The 22,323-nt window shown below is 46.8% G+C and overlaps 1 protein-coding gene across 3 annotated transcripts in view; it reads right to left on the bottom strand.

The window, feature by feature from the left end:
- Nucleotides 1-805: 805 nt before the first annotated feature.
- vps35l (VPS35 endosomal protein sorting factor like) overlaps nt 806-22,323 on the bottom strand; it is a 61,708-nt gene continuing 40,190 nt past the window's right edge. For all 3 annotated transcript variants that reach the window (XM_078417549.1, XM_078417551.1, XM_078417550.1), the window contains 5 exons: nt 12,113-12,252; nt 9,047-9,212; nt 6,720-6,838; nt 4,918-5,064; nt 806-2,250 (listed from right to left, as the gene is read on the bottom strand). In XM_078417549.1, coding sequence (XP_078273675.1) covers nt 2,152-2,250; nt 4,918-5,064; nt 6,720-6,838; nt 9,047-9,212; nt 12,113-12,252 — 671 coding nt within the window. In that variant the 3' untranslated portion in view covers nt 806-2,151. The remainder of the gene's footprint in view (nt 2,251-4,917; nt 5,065-6,719; nt 6,839-9,046; nt 9,213-12,112; nt 12,253-22,323) is intronic.

Genomic DNA, 22,323 nt, shown 5'->3' with positions numbered 1-22,323 from the left:
AATAATCTGCCTTCCTATTCTTAACATCACACTTATCCACATTAAACTGCATCTGCCATGCATCCTTCCACTCACACAACCTGTCCAAGTCATCCTGCAACCTCATAGCATCTTCCTCACAGTTCACACTACCACCCAGCTTTGTATCATCTGCAAATTTGCTAATGGTACTTTTAATCCCTTCACCCAAGTCATTAATGTATATTGTAAATAGCTGCAGTCCCAGCACCGAGCCTTGCGGTACCCCACTAGTCACTGCCTGCCATTCTGAAAGGGACCCATTTATCCCCACTCTTTGCTTTCTGTCTGTCAACCAATTTTCTCTCCATGTCAGTACCCTACCTCCAATACCATATGCTCTAATTTTGCCCACTAATATCCTATGTGGGATCTTGTCGAAGGCTTTCTGAAAGTCGAGGTACACCACATCCACCGGCTTTCCCCTGTCTATTTTCCTAGTTACATTCTCAAAAAATTCCAGAAGATTAGTCAAGCATGATTTCCCCTTTATAAATCCATGCTGACTCGGAACGATCCTGTTACTGCTATCCAAATGCTCCGCAATTTCGTCTTTTATAATTAACTCCAGCATCTTCCCCACCACTGATGTCAGACTAACTGGTCTATAATTTCCCATTTTCTCTCTCCCTCCTTTCTTAAAAAGTGGGATAACATTAGCTATCCTCCAATCCACAGGAACTGATCCTGAATCTATAGAACATTGGAAAATGATCAATGTTTAAAATAAAAGCAGGGATACAACAGATTAGGTTGACATAAAATTATAACTCATTTAGATTGTTCTCTGTTGTATTTATTTACCAAGTTAAACAAAGAATGCATGTCGAGTGTAATAGTCTCCCAGTCTGTACATAACTGGTGGTTACTTCACAGATCAGATGGACATCCTACCTTCCTTTGACCAGTCTGACACATCTGCATTAAACCATTCATTTCCACTGCCACAAAGATACAAGACATGGTTTGTATTTGCTTTAGATCAGTCTAAAATGCAAATTCAGGGGTTTGGCTGGGGTGAATTTAGCAGTTTTAGTTGGTAATGTAGGCATTAAGCAACAATTCCTGGAGTTAGGGCAAGAAAATAAACAAAAATATTTGCTACATTGAAGACTGCTAAATATGTTTCCGAAAATATACTTTACAGATATCTGCAATTACAAATGTATTTTCAAACTCTTGCATTTATCTGTGAAAATGTTCTCATATCTGCCCCTTAATGAGTTCTGAACATTTCCTGTTCCCAATTTGTCATGAAATTGTGGGCTGGTAATTTAAAAAAATCAAAACCTCAAAGTAAATGTACTCAGAATGTTTCCAATTAATTATAGCCCAAAGAAAATGTGGTCCAGTAACTGGTCATTATAATCGTGCATAGGCACCATAAATGCACATCCCTCTGCTGCTCATAATTCAGACGTATCAGTGAATGTTTCTTAGCTGAGGCACGAGTTGGGATACTGAGGGCAACCATGGGCCAAGCATCCACTGGTTTCAAAGGGAAATACAACAACGTGCAATCTCCATCTCTCTGAAAAGATCCCCCTCTATCTCCCCTCACCTGGAACAAAGCAGTAAACGTCACCACCTACTGCAGAGCCTGAGTTCCAGACCAAACTCTGACCCACACACTGAATGTCTCGGAGGGGAAACTTCCAGTGAGTGTTCTGAATGGTTAGATGGTAGCACTGTACAATGGAATCGCATGGTTGTGCCATTCCAACCTTAAATAAATGTGCCTCGGTCTGAATGATATTCAGGCCCCAGGTGGTGAGAGCTTCCAATGTTACATATCATCATGGACTCTCCAAGTCCATCCATTCTTCTCATTTTCTTGGGTCATTGGACTGCTGGAGCAACAGAAACATAGCAGATGTCTTGTGCAGATCTGATATAGATCATTGGAAACACAAACAGGGAGACAGGTTAGTTCCCCGACTGTACTGATCCAGCAAGTCTTCAGCTTATCCAGCTGTCACATCTTCATTGTGAGCATTGCTGTCTTCCTTCTACCTCTAAATATATGCTCTCAGCAGAAGCAGACACGCCAGTCATTTACAGAGCATGAAGTTAGTTAGGACCATAGTTTGAAGAGCCGTCTCTCATTGGCAGCTGCACGTTTGCACTGCAGTGTTATGTTCGTGACTGCAGGGGAAGTCTCAGTGACAGATCTGCTAAATGACTCATGTTCGGCTGTTGGCTCTGCCGTTTGATATGTTCCAATGTCCTCACCTTAAAAAAATGCACAAAACATGTATCAGAAGTGCAGAGAGATCACAGTAAAAATAAGTGAAGGTGATTAAAAATTGTCCTTTGCAAATATCTACAAAATGTACTGCATTGGAACAAAATGTGTTTATCCACGACTCATTTTTAAATCAAGAATCCTGTGGTGAAGGCAACACCTATCCCTGATATTTAGCACAGCTCTGCTCTTAATACCAACGACAAAACAAAGTCCAATACAAACATAAAGCGCTGTAAATACTCAGCGGAACAGGCAGCATCTGTGGAGGGAGACGGGTCAATATTTCAGGCCAGACAACCTTTATCAGAACTGATTGAACTGACTACACGTCTTTGGCTCAAACATTAATTCTGCTTCCCTTTCCACAGATGCTGCCCGAACTGCTGAGTATTATAAACCAAGAGCTGGGACTTAGCTGATATCATGAAAGGTGCTGGCAATGGGATTCCCTCAAGCACTCACCCCTAGGTTGTGTCCCACTAATAGTGGGCCTTTAACCCAATGTACAATGCCCAATCCCACAGAACTAGGCCGTAAAATGGAAGAATCTTTGCATTTTTCTCTTCCAAACATAACATTGAAATATTCTTGGAAAAATGTTAGAATGATATCCCATCCTAGTTCGTTACTCATCTTGTTGTGTGAGGTTTTTGCGTCATTGCAACAACAAAGCAATGACTGTGTCGGAAGGAACTGCAGATGCCGTTTAAATCCGAAAATAGATACAAAACGCTGGAGTAACTCAGCGGGACAGGCAGCATCTCTGAAGAGAAGGAATGGGTGACGTCTCGGGTTGGGTCGAAATGAGTCTGAAGAAGGGTCTCGATCCGAGACGTCACCCATTCCTTCTCTCCAGAGATGCTGCCTGTCCAACAAAGACAATGATGTGCCTTATTTCTCAATAAATATTCTATTGATCTGGTATCGAGTTCTGGTCACCATTTTACAGGAAGGATTTGAAGGTACTGGAGATCTCTAGAATGACTCTTTGGACCAGGGATCAGGGTTAGATAGAAAGGTCGAAGAGGCTGGGTGACTCCCTTGAAGTGGAGCCTCAGGATTAGACACTCGTGTGTCAAATGTAGAGGGACCGGGGAGAGGGTGGATGTTGGGAGTCTGTCCCCAGAGGCGGAGGGATCAAGGACTGGTCTAAAGTAAATTAATAGTGACATGAGGAAGATGAACATTTACAAAACACATGGCTGAAATCTGGAATACTAGGCCTGATCCGTCAACCGTGACGGTGGCAGGTTGCATTCCGATCGTCAGCCATGAACTCGATAAACAAGAGATTAAACTGCAAGGCCGCAGAGAATAAACTGCAAGACCGCAGAGATTAAACTGCACGACAGCAGAGATTAAACTGCACGACAGCAGAGATTGAACTGCACGACTGCAGAGATTAAACTGCATGACTGCAGAGAAAGGGCTAATGGTTGGAGCCAGCTGCTTGCCCCAGTAGAGAGCCAGTGTGAACACGATGGGCTGAATGGCAGCAACATGCACACTAACTGATTTATGACTATATCTTCAAACAAACTATTTTGTGCCGCTATAAATATTCTCTTCATTTACATTCAAATTAAGTAAGTTTGCCAAAGGAAAATCATTAAAAATCACTTTAAATAATTCAAGTAGAATAGTAACCTGGGATACAATAATCTGTTCAGCCCATTGTAAAACACAATACGACTCACTGAAAAAGTCAATTATACAGAACAAGGTTATAAATAGAACCGTTGGGACATTTTTAGTCCAAATAAATAAATCTGTCAAAAACCTTTGCTATAATTTAGTTTAGTTTAGTCAAGAGAGACAGCGCAGAAACAGGCCCTTCGGCCCACCGGGTCCGCGCCGACCAGCGATCCCCGCACACTAACACCATCCTACACCCACTAGGGACAATTTCCTTATTTTACCAAGTCTGTTAGCCGACAAACCTGCACGTCTTTGGAGCATGGGAGGAAAATGGAATACATGGAGAAAACCCACGCAGGTCACGGGGAGAACGTGCAAACTCCGTACAGACAGCACCCGTAGTCAGGATCAAACCCAGGTCTTTGGCGCTGTGAGGCAGCAGCTTTACTGCTGCACCACCGTGCCACCCTAATTCTAGACCAAATTTCACTCCACCTCTCACGTTCCCCTACTTCCTCCCAACAATGATTACGTTTTGCAGCCCCCATACAAATTCACCAGCAATTGTACACAAAATATCTAACAATGCGTATATTCTCTTCTCTTCTATCTTTGTCTCACATTTGTCTTTTTATTTCTGGCCTTTGTCCAACCATCGGCCCATCAGGAACCCTCCTCACCTGTATCCATCGATCCCTCACCAGGCTTTGTCCTGCCCTTCCTCTCTTCCTCCTCTGCTACCACAATTAGTCTGAAGAAGGGTCATCTACCCATGTTCCCTGAGCCACTGAGTTACTCCGACACTCTGTGAAACGTCACCTATCCATGTTCTCCACAGATGCTGCCTGACCCGCTGAGTTACTCCAGCACTTTGTGTCCATTTTGTAAACCAGTATTTGTGTCTTGTGTCTAACAATTGGAGGATTGTTGCATTTATATCCTCTGCTGCTGCATGAGGTACAGTTGGTGTAAAGGTGCAGTGAGGATTCACAGCTGTGGCACTGTCTTCTTACCATGGTTTTAGTATCAGCATACCCATGCTTTTGAGCAAGATTGTACAGATTTATTGTCAGCTGGTGAAGTTTGTTGTTCCTCAGGTCTCCATGGATGAGGATGCTGTTAAATAAGGACAAACTCAAGGTACTCTGTCGCTTCAATGTCTGTAAAATAAACACCATTTTTCATGGCACGTAATGCACATAAATATTATTTATACCAGACATGGATCAGAAATAAATGATTATTAAACCAGGGCTACCATAGACAGGAGATAAAACGCTGCCACGCACTGTTTCAAAGTGCAATGGTCTTCTTGGCACTTGGACAGTTCCTAACTCAATGAGACCAAACAGATTTCCTGGGGGGTAAGTGAAGATAACATCTTGAATGAGGTTAGGGAGGGGTTTGGGGAAGTGGTAGACACAGTTAATGCAAGCACACGGACAGGGCTGAAGATGTTTCACAGGAATGGAGAAAAATGAGAGCAAACGGCAAATGCAAAGTGTGACAGCTGATTAGATGTAAGCAAAATGTCTTTCACTTCAGTGCCCTGAGTAAATTATATATATATATATTTATTATGTAGATAAATTTAAGAAACACCCTTCAAGGTTCATTTAATTTCTAGAACATCGCTAATAATTGTGGCGTCAACCCCCATCGTTCTTCCAAGGCTAGACCTTAAGATCAAAAGGTCATGAGGAGCAGAATTAGGCCATTCAGCCCATCGAGTCTACTCTGCCATTCAATCATAGGTGATCTCTCTCTCCCTCCTAACCCCATTCTCCTGCCTTCACCCCATAACCTCTGACACCTGTACTAATCAAGAATCTATAAAATATAATATAATTGTGAAAGTCAAGTAACAGGGAATGGCCATCAAGTTTGAAAGTGCTCGATGCAACCAAAATATATTGACACATTCATCTTTTCAGGATACTTTAAAAGAAAAATATTTAGAGTAGAAGCCTAAAACGAAGACATGTGTTCTTTCCCAGCCCAATGAGCAGTGGCAATTCTGGTCCATATCCCAAGGTAGTGGTAGCGCAACGGTAGAGTTGCTGCTTTACAGCGAATGCAGCGGCGGAGACTCAGGTTCGATCCTGACTACGGGTGCTGCACTGTAAGGAGTTTGTACGTTCTCCCCGTGACCTGCGTGGGTTTTCTCCGAGATCTTCGGTTTCCTCCCACACTCCAAAGACGTACAGGTATGTAGGTTAATTGGCTGGGTAAATGTAAAAATTGTCCCTAGTGGGTGTAGGATAGTGTTAATGTACGGGGATCGCTGGGCGGCACGGACTTGGAGGGCCGAAAAGGCCTGTTTCCGGCTGTATATATATATGATATGAAGGACAAGTGTTTTCCATGGAAGGTTACCACTGAAAGAAACATTCGATAAACATCCTGCTCCATGGAGCTGTTGATAATAGCTGATCTTTAGTGGTGATCATCCACTAAGTGTACAGCATTACTACAAAGCCTGGCTCCATGGAATGTAGTAAACACAGAAAAGATCAGATATTTTCCTCGATTGGACATCTCTCAGGAGTATACACAAGTCCAATTTCCCTGGTTCTCTGATCTATGTCATACATAGTCTGAGCATGGATTGAAAAATATGAAAAATATGAAAAGATTTAATCTTGTACATCATTCATCTCTAACTAAATATATTCCAACCAAATTCTGAAATATTCCATGTTTTATATAAACTCCTTGGCCTCTACAATGAAACATTAATGTCAGCTACTTTTCTGACAGACTGGAGATAACATATCAAAACCGGAGTGTTAACATTAGACAATTAATGCCATACCTCCTCTTTCCCAAGAGTCTTGAGATGGTCCAGGATTTGTCCAATGAGGGTTTCAGCAAGTTTATTGATTTCAGACAAGAATTTAGGGTCACTCCCGTACAGATTATCGTTGGAATCCACTGCAAGATAAGCATTTACGGATGAGGATTATAACGTGATGTTGATCGTTATTTGATGGTCATGTCTACTGTTGGCACTGAGCTATGAACAAGGCAGCAACATTTTACAGGGAGTGCAGTCAGAGAGGCAATGGACGGCTCACAAAACATCCCCAGCTTCATTCAGTGCCATTCATCATTCTCACACAGTTAGAGCCCGTCTTTACTCCTAGTGCCCGGTCGGTGCCCACTGTGTGACAACACAGCCCACACAGTTAGAGCCCGTCTTTACTCCTAGTGCCCGGTCGGTGCCCACTGTGTGACAACACAGCCCACACAGTTAGAGCCCGTCTTTACTCCTAGTGCCCGGTCGGTGCCCACTGTGTGACAACACAGCCCACACAGTTAGAGCCCGTCTTTACTCCTAGTGCCCGGTCGGTGCCCACTGTGTGACAACACAGCCCACACAGTTAGAGCCCGTCTTTACTCCTAGTGCCCGGTCGGTGCCCACTGTGTGACAACACAGCCCACACAGTTAGAGCCCGTCTTTACTCCTAGTGCCCGGTCGGTGCCCACTGTGTGACAACACAACCTGCTGATGTGACAGTAAATTGCAGTGACTGGAGTCTGTGCCTTTCACAAGTAAATCTTTTCAATTTCTCCAAAGTGAAATAGGTTAATGAACACTCTGATGAAATTTGATTCAAATGATAATGTATTTTGCTGTACGGTGGAATGGAATGTGCAGCAACTGATGTGGTCGGAGTTGATTCCAACAATTGAAATAACTTGGCTTTGAGCAGAGTTATAATAGAATGAATGCACACAACTAGAGTGGAGCCGGCCGGCTAAATCACATTGAAAAGGAGTGGCCTCAGCACCCGGCAACGGCCCAGAGCAAAACCACTCACCCTGCTTGGACCCCTTCCCCGGGACCTTCCACACATACAGCTGTGCTGGAACATGTAAACACGTAACACGCTTCGCACGTACAGCTGTGCTGGAACATGTGAACACGTAACACGCTTCACACGTACAGCTCTGCTGTAACATGTAAACACGTAACATGCTTCACACGTACAGCTGTGCTGGAACATGTGAACACGTAACACGCTTCACACGTACAGCTCTGCTGTAACATGTAAACATGTAACATGCTTCACACGTACAGCTCTGCTGGAACATGTAACATGCTTCACATGTACAGCTGTGCTGTAACACTACGATTGCACAGTTTGGGGGGTGATCACATGTACTTCGTGTTGTGTGATACAGCACAGAAACAGGCCCTTCGGCCCAGGTTCTCCGGGCTGACCAGCCATCCCCAGCAGGTTAAGTGCTGGTGTAATCACCCCATTCCTGCCTGGTTTCTGCTCTTCCATTTCTTTCCCAAAGTCGTCACTGCGGAGACATGGGATTGGTCAGCAGACTGTGTCTGCATTTTGAAGGTGACTTGCAGCATTCTGAAAGCAAAGTGATTTTGTACATTGTCTCTTATCTGTAGCACAGATCTTTCTTCAGGATAATAACTTATTCTCTTCTTCAGTTTTGAATGGTTAAAATCAAAAATTCATCCCATTACAAACACCACCGTTCATTGTTGACATCCGCTGGCAGCGTGGAAGAGAAATCTCACCATCTCTGGAGGAACAGTCGCATTTCTGAATGATCCCCCACATTGACACCTCACGCTGCCTCGGCAAGACCAGCAGCATAATCAAGGACCAGTCTCACCCCGGCCACTCTCTCTTCTCCCCTCTCCCATCAGGCAATAGCTATAGAAGTGTGAAAACGCACACCTCCAGATTCAGGGACAGTTTCTTCACAGCTGTTACCAGGCAACTGAACCATCCTACCACAACCAGAGAGCAATGCTGAACTACTATCTACCTCATTGGTGACCCTCAGACTATCCTTGATCGGACTTTGCTGGCTTTACCTTGCACTAAACATTATTTCTTTATCATGTATCCGTACACTGTGGATGGCTCGATTGTAATCATGTATTGTCTTTCCGCTGACTGGTTAGCACGCAACAAAAGCTTTTCACTGTACCTCGGTACACGTGACAATAAACTAGACTGAACTGCCATTTCAGAATGCCCCACACACACGGGTGATTTCTTTACCGCCGTCACAGCACTTAGCGTCTGACTATGGGATGGATGTACAGCAATCGTTCTGTTGCAAAGCAAGCTGCTACCACCCCTATCGGCAGTACACCCTTACCTTTATCCACGTGGTAGAGGTAAGTTTCCTGACTAGCCGCAGCCAGTAAATGCAAAACGTTTATGTAGATCCGTACTTTAGTATCGGCATGGTCTTCCCAAATGTAATCCTGGATGACGTTTAAAAGGCCTCGCACTAAGTAAAGAACACCTTGATCTGGATGATCCTATTGAAACGGTGTAGAGGAGGAGAGCAGGTTAATACTCAGTGAGCTGAGCACTGACAAAGCTATTTCACCTGGAGGAGACTTGTACTGTACCAAAGGACCCATGTCATTGCAAGCTGTTTGTGTAACAGGATCATATTAATTGAAAGGTTTAAAAAGAACAGGATTGTAAGCTATGACTTTAAAGCTTGAATTGCAAAGATCAATGTTGGTGCAGCTATCCATACTCTCCAATACAACCTCACATCGACATCGCACCTGATTGTGGCCATCCGGCACAAAGGTACAAGGACAAGGATGCCGTTCCATCGTTTGATGGGACAACAACTTCATTTATATAGCAACTTGAACAAAGCTAAGTTTCAATAGACAATAGACAATAGGTGCAGGAGTAGGCCATTTAGCCCTTCGAGCCAGCACCGCCATTCAATGCGATCATGGCTGATCACTCTCAATCAGTACCCCGTTCCTGCCTTCTCCCCATACCCTCTCACTCCGCTATCCTTAAGAGCTCTATCCAGTTCTCTCTTGAAAGCATCCAACGAACTGGCCTCCACTGCCTTCTGAGGCAGAGAATTCCACACCTTCACCACTCTCTGACTGAAAAAGTTCTTCCTCATCTCCGTTCTAAATGGCCTACCCCTTATTCTTAAACTGTGGCCCCTTGTTCTGGACTCCCCCAACATTGGGAACATGTTATCTGCCTCTAATGTGTCCAATCCCCTAATTATCTTATATGTTTCAATAAGATCCCCCCTCATCCTTCTAAATTCCAGTGTATACAAGCCCAATCGCTCCAGCCTTTCAACATACGACAATCCCGACATTCCGGGAATTAACCTAGTGAACCTACGCTGCACGCCCTCCATAGCAAGAATATCCTTCCTCAAATTTGGTGACCAAAACTGCACACAGTACTCCAGGTGCGGTCTCACCAGGGCCCGGTACAACTGTAGAAGGACCTCTTTGCTCCTATACTCAACTCCTCTTGTTACGAAGGCCAACATTCCATTGGCTTTCTTCACTGCCTGCTGTACCTGCATGCTTCCTTTCATTGACTGATGCACTAGGACACCCAGATCTCGTTGAACTCCCCCTCCTCCTAACTTGACACCATTCAGATAATAATCTGTCTTTCTATTCTTACTTCCCAAGTGAATAACCTCACACTTATCTACATTAAACTGCATCTGCCATGTATCCGCCCACTCACACAACCTGTCCAAGTCACCCTGCAGCCTTATTGCATCTTCCTCACAATTCACACTACCCCCCAACATAGTATCATCTGCAAATTTGCTAATGGTACTTTTAATCCCCTCGTCTAAGTCATTAATGTATATCGTAAATAGCTGGGGTCCCAGCACCGAACCTTGCGGTACCCCACTGGTCACTGCCTGCCATTCCGAAAGGGACCCATTTATCCCCACTCTTTGCTTTCTGTCTGTCAACCAATTTTCTATCCATGTCAGTACCCTACCTCCAATACCATGTGCCCTAATTTTGCCCACTAATCTCCTATGTGGGACCTTGTCGAAGGCTTTCTGAAAGTCGAGGTACACCACATCCACTGACTCTCCCTTGTCAATTTTCCTAGTTACATCCTCAAACGTCTTTTCAAAGAAACAATATCCATCCAATGTGAGACCAAGGCACTTGAGGCAGGCTCGCTGAAGAGGAACCTCTAAAGGGCCTGTCCCAGTTAGGCGATGTTTAAGGCGACTGCCGGCAACTAGGGGTGTCGTGGGCATGATCGTGAGCAGTCCCCGATGAGTCGTAGCAGATCTCGGCTCATCGCAGAAAAATCAAACTGTTCGGAATTTTCGGCGATCTGTTACGACTTTGACAGTTGCCGGCAGTCGCCTTAAAAACCGCGTAACTGGGACAGGCCGTTTAGTGAGGGCGAGGAAAGATTCAATGAGGGATCCTGGAGCTCAAGGTCCAGGCAGAAAACCGCTGCGGTCGGGGAAGAAGTTAAACTTTAGAGATCCACAGGACTGGATACTCGACGTGTTGGACATGGCAGATATGGGGTTAGAGCACATAGAAGTATTTGAGATCAGTGTGGGGCAGCACAGTGACCACACACACTTTCTTGTTGCCAGACTTTATTGAAAGCATTCAGAAGGTGCAAATACACCACCATTCCCTCCCCCTCCCCCACCTCATCTGCTGGCCCCTCCTCCCACACCTCCCCTCTCTCCTTCACCCCTCCTGCCCCTCCCCACCCCTCTCCTACGCCCCACCCGCCGCCCCCCCCTCTCACACCCCCCTCCTACACCCATCCTTCCCCTTCCACACCCCTCTCCTACGCCCCCCCTCTCACACCCCTCTCCTACACCCCTCCTTCCCCTCCCCCCCGCCTCCCCTCCACATCCCCCCCTCCCCTTCCCTCCACACCCCCCCCTTCCCTCCACACCCCCCCCTTCCTTCCACACCCCCCACCTCCCCGCCTCCCCTTCCCTCCACACCCCCCCCCTTCCCTCCACACCCCCCCTTCCTTCCACACCCCCCCGCCTCCCCTTCCCTCCACATCCCCCCCGCCTCCCCCTTCCCTCCACATCCTCCACCTCACCCCTGTCCCCCTCTCCTCCTTCCACTCCCTCCCCCCCTCCTATGCCCACCCCCCCCTCCCCGCCACCCCCTTCCCTCCACATCCCCGCCTCCCCCTCTCCTCATTAGCGATCCCCTAACTGAATGGGACAGTTCTGCAGTCTGAGGAACCCATGCAGCCACTGTTTCTGGGCCCCTGTGGACCATCGTATCCTGAGGGTTCCTCACGCTTTGCATCCTTCACCCCACTGCTCACCTTATGGCAGCTGCTGGTCTCTGACACACAGCCAGCTCTGCCAGAGGGGTCTACATCAAGTGAAGTGGGCTACGTGACTAAAGATACTTACAGGCACAATCAACAGTGTGGAAAAGAAGTTATTGAGGAACTCAAGGAGATATCCTTCTGAACTTCTCATCTTCCCATCAATGTTTATCATCTTTGGAACTTCTGCTACAAGGCTGATTGCGGCTTTAAAGAAGGCGTCAGCTGGTAAAGAAAAAGGGCAATCAATGAATTAATACATTCCCTACAAAGTAAATGATTACCTCTCCCTCTATGATTCCTTTCACTGATCATTGATATGCTACAACACGCTGGTACATTAATAGCTCTGCCAAAGTTGCAGTTATGCCGTGGTCTGTTCATTCTGTATGTTCTCACCACCGTTAAAAATGACCATTTGTCACAAACACTTTTCATCACAAGAACTGTGGACATCAGTCTGAAGAAGGGTCTCGACCCGAAACATCACCCATTCCTTCTCTCCTGAGATGCTGCCTGACCTGCTGAGTTACTCCAGCATTTTGTGAAACAAGAACTGTGGAGGTCTTTAATCATCATCATTGTTGCAAACACACCACACCATCGTCCCTGCAGCATCCTGTAACTCCCCCGTGGTGGGGAAGGCCAAGCAGAGCCATGCAGTTACATGGTTTGGCTCACCCTTCCATTCTCTTCCCATTCATCTCCGGTTTTAATGCAACTTGTGTCTCGTTAACGACTGGCATTGCAACTTGTTCCATTTGTCACCTGGATCTCCAGCAACCATTTCTGCAATAATGCGGATTCCAAGGACATATTACTCTGCAGAAATGACAGGATTCAGCACGTTTTCACAAATAAAGAAAATTCCTTATTTGACCCTGGAGAGGAGAGTGTTTGGCCAGGCTCACCACTGCCCCAGGCTCGCTCACAGTGACCTGCCCTGGATCAGTCAGAACTGCCAGCACGCACTAAAATCCTCAGACACTGAGATCCACAGTGGCACTCTGTAGCACGGAGCCACCCACCGGGATACAGCCTGAGCTGCTTGTCTGAAAAGACCAACATCTGGATGTCTGCAACCACAAATGCCCTGGATAAAAAATAACCGTTTGCTGATCATTATTTTAGACCTACAATGGCATCAACATTACAAATGCTAATTATTTAATTCAATCAATTTACTTTAGAATAGGTGGTGGACAGGCAGGTGGGACTAGCTAGGACATGTTGGCCGGTGTGGGCAAGTTGGGCCGAAGGGCCTGTTTCCACATTGTATCACTCTGTGACTCTATGAAGGGCCTGTTTCCACACTGTATCACTCTGTGACTCTATGACAGTTTGAATAAACAAATGTTTTGCCAACACATACTCCTCTCTTGGTGAAACGATGATGGACAACAGATAGATTATTGGAGAACTCTTGAACATGCCCAGTAGAGACTGGATGAGTCAGAAGCAAGTTGACGCAACCCACCAGGGTTATCCAAAACATAAATCGATACGCTCCAACAAAACAATTTTCTACAATTAATCAAAAAAACAAATGTTGGACAACAATTAAGAGATGTTGGTGCAGTGAATATTAATGTTGACATAAGATAATAATTTGAATGCTTTATCCGTACAAACAATGGTGCTTGTATTTGCAGCTGTGTACCTTTAGACATGATGAGCCAGAAATGCAAACATCACCGTAGCAACAACTCACGTCAGAGGCGATCACGAACCAGTGCTTTACTGATTTTGCGATGGACCCTACTACAGTACAACATTTCTGGCTCTTGTTAATCCTGTGAGCATTCAGCATTTGGCTAATCCATAACATCCTTTTGTAACTCTGCCACTATTTGCTTAATCAGTGAAATGTTTAATCCTTGTTCAGTCAACAGTGTGTGGCTGTCACTGGCAGCATTCCCTGTCCCAGAGCAGATAGGTAGAGCGCGCCAGGACAATGACACAACAGTGTATACCCCATCCCAGCGCACAATGACACAACAGTGTATACCCCACCCCAGCACACCAGGACAATGACACAACAGTGTATACCCCATCCCAGCGCACAATGACACAACAGTGTATACCCCACCCCAGCACACAATGATACAACAGTGTATACCCCACCCCAGCACACAATGATACAACAGTGTATACCCCACCCCAGCACACCAGGACAATGATACAACAGTGTATACCCCACCCCAGCGCGCCAGGACAATGATACAACAGTGTATACCCCACCCCAGCACACCAGGACAATGACACAACAGTGTATACCCCACCCCAGCACACCAGGACAATGACACAACAAACAACAGTGGTGCATTCCCCGTCCCAGTGCTGATAGGTAGAGTGCGTCAGGACAATGACACAACAAACAACAGTGCTACATACCCCATCCCGGCGCCCCAGCACAATGACACAACAGTGTATACCCCACCCCAGTGCCGCCTGGACAATGAAACAACAAACAACAGTGCTACATTCCCCGTCCCAGCGCACTAGCACAATGACACAACAGTTGGTGCATTTCCAAACTGATGCACCAGCTGAAGGGAAGCTGCGGTTTGGCCCAGGGGCCATTGTCCTTGCTCTTGGCAGTCGAGGATGTGGACTGGACATGCTGTTGAGAAACTCTACACCTTCCTGCAGTTCTTTGTGTACACTGTATGGCATGCTGGGTGTGGGGCTAAACAGTGTACCTTACAATGCTGGGTGTGGGGCTAAACAGTGTACACTATGGCATGCTGTGGTGTGGGGCTAAACAGTGTACACTGTATGGCATGCTGTGGTGTGGGGCTAAACAGTGTACACTGTATGGCATGCTGGGTGTGGGGCTAAACAGTGTACACTGTATGGCATGCTGGGTGTGGGGCTACAGTGTACACTGTATGGCATGCTGGGTGTGGGGCTAAACAGTGTACACTGTATGGCATGCTGTGGTGTGGGGCTACAGTGTACACTGTATGGCATGCTGGGTGTGGGGCTAAACAGTGTACACTGTCTGGCAGGCTGTGGTGTGGGGCTAAACAGTGTACACTGTATGGCATGCTGGGTGTGGGGCTACAGTGTACACTGTATGGCATGCTGGGTGTGGGGCTAAACAGTGTACACTGTATGGCATGCTGGGTGTGGGGCTACAGTGTACACTGTATGGCATGCTGGGTGTGGGGCTAAACAGTGTACACTGTATGGCATGCTGGGTGTGGGGCTAAACAGTGTACACTGTATGGCATGCTGTGGTGTGGGGCTACAGTGTACACTGTATGGCATGCTGGGTGTGGGGCTAAACAGTGTACACTGTATGGCATGCTGGGTGTGGGGCTACAGTGTACACTGTATGGCATGCTGGGTGTGGGGCTAAACAGTGTACACTGTATGGCATGCTGGGTGTGGGGCTAAACAGTGCACACTGTATGGCATGCTGGGTGTGGGGCTACACAGTGTACATTGTCTGGCAGGCTGTGGTGTGGGGCTAAACAGTGTACACTGTATGGCATGCTGGGCGTGGGGCTAAACAGTGTACCTTACAATGCTGGGTGTGGAGCAAAAGACATGAGATGGTGGGTGGTGTCTTCACAACGGATGGATGGTTTTACCAAGTGTAGGTGTCACCTCACCAAGCTGAGTGGGAGGTATATCATTACTGCCTGACTGATGGCTTGTAGAAGGTGGAAAGGCTTTGGATGTCAGGGAGGGGGTCAGCTACACGGAGCCCCAATCTCTCAGGTGTTGCTGCAGCCCGTGATAAGATGATGGTGTTGGTTTTTACATTGATTTATTCACAACCTGCCTGTCGGCCAGCCTAAGACTGTTCGGGACCGGGCCATTCCAGCTCGGTACAATCTCTTCACTTTCGGTGATGGGTTTGGAAGTGTCCTTACCACCCTGTGTGGAAGGGCCAAGCCGCGTTCAATGTTGAGGAATCCTGACTCAGCGCAGTGGGGGCCCGAAGCATTTTCCATGAGCCTAGATCTGATGCTTCAGAGCTCAAGCTGAAAATTCCCAGCACCTTTCCTTCCTGACCATTCATTTGGTGGCAGGCACTGGGGAATGAAGGAGCAGAAATCTCGCCTGATGCACTGAAATACTGAGGATGAAGAAGGGTCTTGACCCGAAACGTCACCCATTCCTACTCTCCAGAAATGCTGCCTGACCCGCTGAGTTACTCCAGCACTATGTGAAACGTCACCTATCCATGTTCTCCAGATGCTGCCTGACCCGCTGAGTTACTCCAGCACTATGTGAAACGTCACCTATCCATGTTCTCCACAGATGCTGCCTGACCCGCTGAGTTACTCCAGCACTATGTGAAACGTCACCTATCCATGTCCTCCACAGATGCTGCCTGACTTGCTGAGTTACTCCAGCACTTTGTGAAACGTCACCTATCCATGTTCTCCACAGATGCTGCCTGACCCGCTGAGTTACTCCAGCACTCTGTGAAACATCACCTATCCATGTTCTCCACAGATGCTGCCTGACCCGCTGAGTTACTCCAGCATTTTGTGTCTACCTATGAGGATGACTTGTCCAGTTGCTGAATGAACAGAAAATCAACATTGGAATATCCTCAGGTGATGTTAGGAAGTACCTTGCAGGGTTCACTGGTGAGATCAGAGATTAATAGTGTGTATGAATCCAATGGTTTGTATCCTGTGGGGCCACTAGAGACGGCAGATGCTGGAATCTCGAACACAAACCAAACTGCTGATGTGATCCAGCAGGTCAGGCAGCATCTGTGGGGGAAAGGGATACTCGACATTTTGGGTCAAGACCCTGGACCAGGCCCGAGAGTGTAGAGGGAAGATAACTAGTAGAAAGATGAGGGAGAGGTGATGCTGGGGCAGGCAAGGGATAGGTGGAAGCAGGTGGGGAGGGGGCAGGTGGAAGCAGGTGGGGAAGGGGAGGGGTACTGACTGGTGGTGATGGGTAGGGACAGATAAGAAAATAGGGGGAAAAAATAATTAAAAAGTGGGCCATTGTGCCAGGTTGGGGGGGTGAGAGGAGCAGAAGATGGGCAGAGGAATTAGGTGGGAGGACTGAACATGAGTGATGGAACGAGGGTGGAGCAAGGAGCACAGGGAATAAGGGTTACCTGGTCAGAATACTCAATGTTCATGCACTGGTTGCACACTACCCAAGTGGAATAAGAGGACCTGTTCTTCTAGTTTGCTTCTGCCATCACCTGAGGTGTGGAGAGGCCGAGGACTGATGGAGCAGTGTGTTGGTGACAATCTGCTCGTTTCACGGCCACCTTAACTAATAATAGATGCTGTGTGAACTGATTTTACATTCCTCAGCTAATTGGATTGAAATTAATCTCCATATCATTACTTCACACCTCTGGATTATGAGCCCAGCGTTGACCTCTGTGCCACGCATTCTGAGATCATTACCGGCAACATTAAAAACGAACGTTACATAAAATGAATATTCTTCATGGAGAAATACAGGTCTTTCAATAACAATACATTCAAAGGGCATCATCACCTATCCATGTTCTCCACAGATGCTGCCTGACCCGCTGAGTTACTCCAGCACTCTGTGAAACATCACCTACCCATGTTCTCCACAGGTGCTGCCTGACCCACTGAGTTACTCCAGCACTCTGTGAAACGTCACCTATCCATGTTCTCCAGAGAACCGTAAACACTGATGCAACAGGACTACATAGAAAGTATAAAAGTTACAGGATGCAACTCCTCAAGCAGAGGGAGGTAGAAGGCTGCTTCGGGAAGCAGATAATCGTGCTTCATGTCCACAACCTCTGGTCAGAACAGAAACAGGAATTACAGATGCTGGGAAGGAGGGGCAGAACTGGGAACAGTTTGTGATAAGAGGTAGAAGGTGCAAGATAAAGGGATCAGGCGGACAGGTAGAGGGGACAGGAGAAGGTGCAGAGGGCAGTGGTAGACTATTCCTAGCACTTCTATCAGGAAATAAGGAAGTGCTGTTTACGTTATGGGATGACTGAACACATTGTCGGAGTTGCAGCTGTGTACAGCTTCAGTCAAGCACAGTGCTGCTTCCCAAGCTGCCGCCATTCATCACAGCTTTCCCACAGCCCTTCAGCAGGGAGTACCACCTTCCTCATCTCCCGAGTCCCATCGTCCATCCCGACTCTGCCGGCCCTTCAGCAGGGAGTACCACCTTCCTCATCTCCCGAGTCCCATCGTCCATCCCGACTCTGCCGGCCCTTCAGCAGGGAGTTTACCTTCCTCTTCTCCCGAATCCCATCATCCATCCCGACTCTGCCAGCCTTCAGCAGGTCGTGTATGAACTCGATGACCCGATGTCGCTGGTGCCAGCTTCCCTTCATACACAGTACCGGAGAGGTGCAGAAGATACAAGATACACTTTGTTTCTTCCCAAGCCACTCTAAAGTCCCAGAAACACACCCTCAGAGGCTGTATGGACAGAGTAGGCTTTGCATTTCATCTTTCTATTTCAGATTTCCAGTATTTGGAATGTGTTGCTTACATTGATACAAGTTGGAGCCTATCCCAAGATTAGGCTTGGAAACAAAATAAATAAGGATAGTGATGGGGGAAGGAAACCAAACGGAGATGTTTTGGTCTGAATGTTTTCTGTAGATGAAGGAGAAAAGCTTTTAACTTCCAGGAAAGTGTTAGAATTACTTGCAAAGCCAATCGTCCAACATTAAACCAAGAACTGTCTTAGTTTGTGAAGATGGTGAGATTGTTGCCACAGTATGTTTTCTGCAGTGGAACTCCTGGGGGGAAATGTAGCGTGTAATTATTTTCACACCTATTCCAATTTACAAACAATTAAATATCTAAGGTGAGGGTGAGATGCTGTGGAAACCAGCAATTCACAACCTCATCTTTATGGGCCACAGAATCTGTACTCTGGGGAAAGAACGCAAACTGTGGCTGACAGTGGGAGTGTGATGTGTTGGGAGGGGAAGAGTAGAATAATCATCTAAATCTGGTCTGGTTGAAAATGGGGCCATTGCTGGGGCAATGGGGATGGGCCATTGCTGGGACAATCCTCATCGTGGAGATGTACAGTAACATCTTGTTTTCACATAACTATCTTGCAAAAAAAAATCATGGTTTAAACTATTTTTTTGTAACTGTCTAACTTTTCTATGACCAGCTGAACTTTGGCTTCAGAGCAAGGCCCACTATGAACATCTTGTGAATAGAATGGGGAATTAATGTGCTGAAAGCTAAATGGCACACACTTTCCCCACCCGCCCTCTCCAACACACACACACACACACTTTCCCCGCCCTCTCCAACACACACACACACACTTTCCCCGCCCTCTCCAACACACACACACACACTTTCCCCCCCCTCTCCAACACACACACACACACTTTCCATTCCCTCTCCAACACGCACACACTTTCCCCTCCCTCTCCAACACACACAAATGGGAAACGGTTCACAAATCCCCGTTCCCATGCCTAAAATAACTCTTTGCCAATGAGTGCAGGGGAAGGCTTGGTTTAGATTTTGAGGAAGAGAATCAATGAGGATATTGTGTGGTCAGGTTAATGGGGTTGAGGTGAAGGTCGGGCATTGCCTGATTAAATGGAGCAGGAGCCCAAGGGGTGAATAAGTTCCTCTTCTTTCCATCTCCCTACAACTGAACAAACGAGGCTGGAGAATCTCGTATGTGTTTGTGCTGGAAACGGGGCGTGGGCAGAACACACATTGCAGCCTGGCCATGATGTCCTGTCCCACCAGAATCACCCGGTAACACTCACACAGATGAGGAAGGGTAGTTGTCCTTGTGTGAGAGTGACTTCACAACCCTTGGGGTCTCAGCAAGGTCCACCTCCTGCTTCCATGGCACCAGAACAACATCTCCAACACCAAAAGTGTGAGAAGGCTTTGCAGTACTGTTCATTCAGTGCAGTTTGTACCCATCGTTCATTCATGCTGGCTCAAGCTCACAATGTTAACAATAGACAATAGACAATAGGTGCAGGAGGAGGCCATTCGGCCCTTCGAGCCAGCACCGCCATTCAATGTGATCATGGCTGATCATTCTCAATCAGTACCCCGTTCCTGCCTTCTCCCCATACACCCTGACTCCGCTATCCTTAAGAGCTCTATCCAGCTCTCTCTTGAATGCATTCAGAGAATTGGCCTCCACTGCCTTCTGAGGCAGAGAATTCCACAGATTCACAACTCTCTGACTGAAAAAGTTTTTCCTCATCTCAGTTCTAAATGGCCTACCCCTTATTCTTAAACTGTGGCCCCTGGTTCTGGACTCCCCCAACATTGGGAACATGTTTCCTGCCTCTAACGTGTCCAACCCCTTAATAATCTTATAAGTTTCGATAAGATCTCCTCTCATCCTTCTACATTCTAGTGTACACAAGCCTAATCGCTCCAGTCTTTCAACATATGATAGTCCCGCCATTCCGGGAATTAACCTAGTAAACCTACGCTGCACGCCCTCAATAGCAAGAATATCCTTCCTCAAATTTGGAGACCAAAACTGCACACAGTACTCCAGGTGCGGTTTCACTAGGGCCCTGTACAACTGCAGAAGGACCTCTTTGCTCCTATACTCAACTCCTCTTGTTATGAAGGCCAACATTCCATTGGCTTTCTTCACTGCCTGCTGTACCTGCATGCTTCCTTTCAGTGACTGATGCACTAGGACACCCAGATCTCGTTGTACGTCCCCTGTTCCTAACTTCTAATCCTAATCCTTTAACGTCTGTGTAACTTTTAAATGAATACACAAAGGGAAAGTAAGGACAAGAGGGGAGATGGCAAGAGGACTTGGGGACTTGGGCTTGCTTTACTTTGAAAGTTCTTCAAGGACTTACAAGGCTAAGTGTGGGGATGATGTTTATCCTGCTAAAGACCAGGGGACTAGGGCACACTTTCAGAACAAGGGAAGATCATTTCGACTGAGGTGAAGAGAAATGTCTTCCCTCAGGGGATAGTTGTCATAAGTATTCCCTCTGTTGTAAGGGTGTCAGGGTTCCCTGTGTTGTCAGGGTTTCCTGTGTTGTCAGGGTTCCCTGTGGTGTCAGGGTGTAGGGGTTTCCTGTGTTGTCAGGGTTTCCTGTGTTGTCAGGGTGCAGGGGTTTCCTGTGTTAATAGACAATAGACAATAGGTGCAGGAGGGGGCCATTCAGCCCTTCGAGCCAGCACCGCCATTCAATGCGATCATGGTTGATCACTCTCAATCAGTACCCTGTTCCTGCCTTCTCCCCATACCCCCTCACTCCGCTATCCTTAAGAGCTCTATCCAGCTCTCTCCTGAAAGCATCCAACGAACTGGCCTCCACTGCCTTCTGAGGCAGAGAATTCCACACCTTCACCACTCTCTGACTGAAAAAGTTCTTCCTCACCTCCGTTCTAAATGGCCTACCCCTTATTCTTAAACTGTGGCCCCTTGTTCTGGACTCCCCCAACATTGGGAACATGTTTCCTGCCTCTAATGTGTCCAATCCCCTAATTATCTTATATGTTTCAATAAGATCCCCCCTCATCCTTCTAAATTCCAGTGTATACAAGCCTAATTGCTCCAGCCTTTCAACATACGACAGTCCCGCCATTCCGGGAATTAACCTAGTGAACCTACGCTGCACGCCCTCAATAGCAAGAATATCCTTCCTCAAATTTGGAGACCAAAACTGCACACAGTACTCCAGGTGCGGTCTCACCAGGGCCCGGTACAACTGTAGAAGGACCTCTTTGCTCCTATACTCAACTCCTCTTGTTATGAAGGCCAACATTCCATTGGCTTTCTTCACTGCCTGCTGTACCTGCATGCTTCCTTTCAGTGACTGATGCACTAGGACACCCAGATCTCGTTGAACATCCCCTCTTCCTAACTTGACACCATTCAGATAATAATCTGCCTTTCTATTCTTACTTCCAAAGTGAATAACCTCACACTTATCTACATTAAACTGCATCTGCCATGTATCCGCCCACTCACACAACCTGTCCAAGTCACCCTGCAGCCTTATTGCATCTTCCTCACAATTCACACTACCCCCCAGCTTAGTATCATCTGCAAATTTGCTAATGGTACTTTTAATCCCTTCATCTAAGTCATTAATGTATATCGTAAATAGCTGGGGTCCCAGCACCGAACCTTGCGGTACCCCACTGGTCACTGCCTGCCATTCCGAAAGTGTTGTCGGGGTTCCCTGTGGTGTCAGGGTGTCGGGGTTCCTGTGTTGTCAGGGTTTCCTGTGTTGTCAGGGTGTAGGGGTTTCCTGTGTTGTCAAGGTGTAGGGGTTTCTTGTGTTGTCAGGGTGTAGGGGTTTCCTGTGTTGTCAGGGTGTAG

This window comes from Rhinoraja longicauda, chromosome 21, assembly GCF_053455715.1.
Source record: "Rhinoraja longicauda isolate Sanriku21f chromosome 21, sRhiLon1.1, whole genome shotgun sequence".
In the NCBI taxonomy this organism is placed as follows: domain Eukaryota; kingdom Metazoa; phylum Chordata; class Chondrichthyes; order Rajiformes; family Arhynchobatidae; genus Rhinoraja; species Rhinoraja longicauda.
This window is presented reverse-complemented; position numbering and strand designations above follow the sequence as displayed.